This window comes from Entamoeba dispar, genomic scaffold (genome assembly GCF_000209125.1).
Source record: "Entamoeba dispar SAW760 scf_1105229460711 genomic scaffold, whole genome shotgun sequence".
NCBI classification, from domain to species: Eukaryota; Evosea; order Mastigamoebida; family Endamoebidae; genus Entamoeba; species Entamoeba dispar.
Window position 1 is genome coordinate 31784 of NW_001854329.1, and position 5904 is coordinate 37687.

The 5904-nt window shown below is 25.1% G+C and overlaps 2 protein-coding genes across 2 annotated transcripts in view, besides 7 other annotated features; one reads left to right on the forward strand and one right to left on the reverse strand.

The window, feature by feature from the left end:
* The window catches only part of EDI_024440 (spliceosomal protein sap, putative), a gene marked incomplete at both ends in the record, with an annotated part of 3376 nt that extends 750 nt beyond the window's left edge, over window positions 1-2626 (forward strand). The window contains one exon of the mRNA XM_001737606.1: window positions 25-2626. Coding sequence (XP_001737658.1) covers window positions 25-2626 — 2602 coding nt within the window. The remainder of the gene's footprint in view (window positions 1-24) is intronic.
* Window positions 2627-2646: 20 nt separating this feature from the next.
* Window positions 2647-2701: a sequence feature (AT_rich).
* Window positions 2702-2760: 59 nt separating this feature from the next.
* Window positions 2761-2801: a sequence feature (AT_rich).
* EDI_024550 (CCR4-NOT transcription complex subunit, putative) lies at window positions 2797-3732 on the reverse strand (the record flags this gene model as incomplete). The annotated part of the gene is made up of 1 exon (XM_001737607.1): window positions 2797-3732. The coding sequence occupies one exon, from the start codon at window positions 3730-3732 to the stop codon at window positions 2797-2799; it is 936 nt and encodes a 311-aa protein (XP_001737659.1).
* Window positions 3733-3761: 29 nt separating this feature from the next.
* Window positions 3762-3902: a sequence feature (AT_rich).
* Window positions 3903-4920: 1018 nt separating this feature from the next.
* Window positions 4921-4941: a sequence feature (AT_rich).
* Window positions 4942-5193: 252 nt separating this feature from the next.
* Window positions 5194-5357: a microsatellite.
* Window positions 5285-5393: a microsatellite.
* Window positions 5394-5398: 5 nt separating this feature from the next.
* Window positions 5399-5533: a sequence feature (AT_rich).
* Between the last annotated feature and the right edge of the window lie 371 nt (window positions 5534-5904).

The following is a 5904-nucleotide window of genomic DNA, read 5'->3' on the forward strand; positions in this document are numbered from 1 at the left end:
ATCTATTTATATATTACCTCACAGAGAAACAATGAATGAAAATATTATTGTTCATATCACTAATGTCCTCTTTGTTTCATTAAATAATCAAAATGTATTATTAATTCAAAATGAACTAGGTGATCTTTTTAGAATTCTTCCAAACTCATCTACAATTGAATATTTCGATACTATTTCACCTTCAGTAAGTTGGTCAATAAATGGTGATATTATTTTCAGTGCTTCTGAATCTCAAAACCATCTTGTATTAAAAGTACCATCACTCACAATTCCAATTCAACCATCATCTACTTATAAACCACAATCACTATATTTTAATATCTCTACTTCTATTTCTTCACACCATCCATTAACATCAGTTGATGTTGTGGATAGTCATGAAGTATTTCAAATAAGGGCTTTTGTTGGAAAAGGAAGTAGAAGTTCATTAAAAATATTAACTCATGGACTTAATCCTGATGAGTGTATGTCATTGTCATTACAACATCCAAGAAATATTTGGACATTAAAACCATATAATGAACAAACACATCAATATGTTGTTATTGGATTAGAAAATCAAACATATGTATTGAAAACTCTTCCTGATGCATTAAAACAATGTCCTGAATGTGGTATTCGACCTAACGTACAAACACTACATGCAGGAATGTTCATAGATGGAACATTAGTTCAAATCCATGCTCATGGAATTATTACAATTTTAAATGAAAAATTATCAGAACAAGACCCTGGAGCACAAAGAACAATTTTAGTAGGAACATCAAGTTCATGCCAAGTAGTTATTGCACTAAAAAATGCACAATCTAAATGTGAAATTGTATATTTTGAATATAATACTGAAACAAAGAAATTGGCTGAAGTAGAAAGAAGGATTATAAGAAGTAATATTATTGCAATGGCGTTAGGTGACTTTGAAAATGGAAAAGCTAAGAAAGTTGCATATATTTGTGATAATGGAATGGCTAATATTTTAACATTAGAAAAAGAAAGTAAATTTCTTCAAATTCTTGAAACAAATATTACTGTTGAAGGTGAAGCAGAATCAATAATATTAACACAATTTAATGAGATATCAGAACCATTCTTATTCCTTGGTATAGGAATGAAGGATGGATATTGTTATGGATATAAAATTAATGGAAAAAATTCAGAGTTAATGTGGTGTAAATTAATTGGAAATGACCCTGTTGTATTTGGACAATATGAATTTGGTGGAAATATTGGAGTTATTATGTCATCAAGTACAATGATTTTCATGTATTCATATTTTTCTCGAATTGAGTTTACACCAATTTCATATCAACCATTAAAAGCACTAGCACCATTTATTACTGATTTCTCTGGGGAGTCTATTGCAGGAATTACAAATGATGAGTTAACAGTTATAGCGATTGGTTCATTAGATGATAGATTTACATATGATGAACAACCATTATTATATACACCAAGAAAAATAATTAAATCAAATTATTTTCCAACAACAGTATTATGTAGTGATAATAAAAGTAATTTATATAACCCTATTATAGATAATGAAACAAATGAATTTAATGAAAGAAAGATTGGTGTTGATTTGCAAGAAGATGGAAAATGGGCAAGTGAAGTTGGAATTATTAACAATTCAATATTTAAATCATATTTTAAAACTGATGAAGCAATAATTTGTGGAGCACATGTTTCGTTTAAAAAGAAACAATGTTTTATTTCTTCACAAGTTAAACACTATAAGAAAATGAAAGGAGAATGTTGGATTAATGTTTATAATCTTAAAACATTTAAATTAATTCATAAAACACCAGTAGAAGATATATGTCGTGCATTAACATCATGTGGAGAACGACTATTAGCAGGTATTGGTACCACACTTAGATTATATGATTTAGGAAAACAAATATTAATAAGAAAATGTGAATTAGACGGATTTCCATCAATTATTAATTCATTAGAAGTAATTGGAGATAAAATAGTTGTTGGGACAGTTGCTACAGGATTTATTTATGTTAACTATGATTCAGATGCTAATATTTTAAGTATTACTGAAAAAGATCGTATTTGGCATAGTTTAACAGCTTCAACAATTTTAGATGAAACTTCTACTATTGGATTTGATAAACTTGGAAGTGTTTTTATTACAGAAACTAATACTACTTCAAATCAACTTAATTTAACCAATGTTATTCCATTGTCTAATGAAATAGTTCAATGGTATGTTGGAGATGTTGTTACTTCTGTTTCTGTAAATGAAATATGGAAAGGAATAACAGATAATATTAATGAATATACTTTTGAAGAACAAATTAAAGAAAATAAAAATGTAATTATTTATTCATGTTTAATGGGACGTATTGGTGTATTAATACCATTTAATTTTAGAGAAGATGTAGAATTCTTTTCAAAATTAGAAATGGAAATTAAAAATAATTATTCTCCATTACTTTCTAATTCATTTGATTCTTATCGTGGAACAAATTACCCTGGTATTGGTGTTATTGATGGTGATTTATGTGATTATTTTAACCAAATGGATCCTAAACTTCAATTACAAATAGCAAATAATCTTGAAATGACTCCAGTTCAAATTCAATTAAAATGTGAACAATTCAAGCATTCAAAACTCTTTTAAACCAAATACTAAATTGAATGATTATTTTTTATTTATGTTTTTAATATTAAAATCCTATAAATTTATAATAAAAATCATTAACCATCCTTCTTATTTGTGTTAAATCAAAATAAATTTCAATACAAGGCTAATTCTTATTATTTTATTTAACTTTATTTATGATATTTTATTTATTCATATTCATCATTTAAACCAAATAATATACCATTAAATTTTTCATCATCAAACTCTGGATGTTTTTCTTTTAATTTAAAATAAAGTCCTCCTGTAATTAAACTATCTGAACCAGCTTGATGCATTGTACCAATTCTTTGAACTCCTAAACTAGAAGCAATTGCCTGTAAACTACCATGATAAGTTTGACTAATTTGATTAGTAACATATTTAAGATCAATAATATTAGGAAAGAAGATTCTTAATTTTTTTATGAATCCATCAACATTAGAAGGTAATTTTTCACATGTTAATAATTTAAGCATATATCCAAAATCATATCCACTATGAAACGTTAACCAATGTGTATTTTCATTTAAAACTAATCCAGATGCCATTATAGCCTCTCCGAAATCTTCAGCTGAAATACCTGCATTTTTAAATTTACCAAAATTAATACCTGCTTTTTGTAATAATTGAATAGAATCAACAGATGACTCATCTTTATCAGTATCAAATTGAAAATTAAATTGCCATGTTCTAACACCATCTGGATATTGTCCTTTTTTATTTTGTAATGTAATACCAACTTGAATAATTTTTAATTCATCTACATTTCCTTTTAAAAATGAATAATGTTCATCTGGATCTACTGAATCTTGCATATTGCAAGATGTTCTACTTGAAAATCCTGGAAATTCTGTATCCATTGAAACATATGGATAATTATCAATTAAATCACTAATATTCATCATTTCATCTTGTAAATTATTTTGATACACATCAGTAAAATAACTGTTTTGGTAATTTTGTTCTGGAATTACATATGGTGGAAATTGTCTATTAGGTGGTATTATTGGCATTTGAGGAAATCGTTGCATTGGGAACCCTGTATAAAATGGTGAAGCGTTCATATTCATAAATGGGTATTCCATACCTGGATACGGTTGCATAATATAACTGATTTTTGAGTTTTCTTTTCATTTTTTAGTTATTTTTTATATTTTTTTAATTAAATATTTCAAAAAATTGTTTATTTGTTCATTTTATAAAACCCTTTTTTTTTCTAAAAATTTTTTTGGTATTTTTATCATTATTAATCTTATAAAAATAAAGTATTTAAGATTATGACTCCTTTATTTTATAACTCTTTCTTTTTTTATTTTAAAAAAAACTACTTTATTTGACCTTCTTTTTTAACTCTTCTTCTCTTAATTAAACATTAATTTTTCATTGAAATGAATCCCTGTTAAATGGGTTATTTTATTATTGAAGTTTTTAAGAATATTGGATTAAGGAAAATTAAAAGTATCTTTACACAGTAAGTCTAAGAAACATTTAAGTTGTATTTGAGATGTTTGTTTATAAAAACACTTTGAAATATCCTTCTCAGTCACATCTAATCAAAAATTTTTTGTTTCAATTACTGAACGAAATTCATACAAAATCTTATTAGAAGAAGCTTTTTTATATAAGTCATGCACTTATTTAACTAATGGAAAATAGTATTGCAACAACTACCTTTCAGTTAAAACTTATATAACAAAGAAATTCACTGTTGTCACAATTTAGAATACACTATTATTACCTTTGTAATAATTACCATTGTACTAAAACCATTCTTTATAAAAAACAATTATGAAATGTTTAATTCCTATATTGGATACCCCCATTATCATCGTTATCAGTGTTCTTGTCATAAATATTAACATACTTCTCTAATGGATTTTATTAGAAAATAAGCTTTTAGAAAAACATGTCTTACCAGATATATAAAAGTGTAATGATACGAAAGCAATCAGCCTTAGTAAGTTAAAGAAGGATACTTATGAACAAAGGCGTGTTAAACGAGTTAATCAAAATTACATTCCTCTTATACCTAAATAGAAATTAATGATTATAATATCTATTATATTCTTTTAAATTGAATAAACCAGAAAAACAAAAAAAGAATTAATTAAAAAAGAGTTGCAACGATGTTATTGTGTTTGTTATGATTGACAATGAAATAAAATATAGTTCAAGATGATTACCAATACTATTTGACAAGTTTATGTATGAAGCAAAAGACGTTTATTTAAAAAAAAAAAGATTGGGGGTAATTTTAATAATAATTGATTTAGTATCTGTGATTCTTATTGTTTATTTTTATAATAAATATTGAATGTTATATTGAAACAATAAATGAAAACAGAATTTGAATGGTTAAAGGTTAGAATCAAACAATAACTAACAATCTGTTTGTTCAATAATAATATTCAATAATACAAATAGTTGAATGAATAAATAGAAATAAACTCAACATCTTTGAGTACTGATTCTGAATGAAAATAAACTATAAAATTGTATAAATACAATAAGGATAACAACTAGAACATATGAACAAATAGTTAAAGAGAAAGACATACCAGAACAAACAGAATTAAAGAGTAGAAGATAAGATAATAGTTATGTATATCAACAACGAAATAAACAAAACAAGTAGAATAGAAGAATTTAACATATATGAAATTATTAAATAAATGAATTGAAATAGATGAAAGAAGAGAAAATGAAATAAAAATAAGGAATAAAATAATGGAAATAATATCATTCAAGAATGAAATATAATGAATACACAATTTATGTATTTTATGTAAAAAAGATAAATATTAATCATATTAAGAAGTTAAATGATATGAAAATAAGAATTGATTAATAATAATTAAAATAAATCAGAATAAAATGATAGAAGTTAATTAATTATATAATTTAGCTGAATAACTTGATGATTCTTCTCCTAATTGATCAATAACTTTTTTAATTTCATTTTCATCTTCTGATGTAAGAGTTTTTTTAGATTGAATAATAAGTTTTTCTAATTGAGTTGTTTCAATTTTTTTCTTTAATAACTCTTTTTGAAGATTATGTGCATTATCTATAATTTCTTTTAATCGTTGTGTTAGAAGAATTAAATTTTCTTTTCTCTTATCTTCAGTAGCATGTTCTTCTCCTTCCTTAACTAGTCGATTAATTTCATCTTCATTCAAACCACCATTCGATTTAACTTGAATTCCTGTTTTCTTTCCTGTTCCTTTATCAAGAGCAGAAACTTTTACTATTCCATTAACATCAATATCAAATGT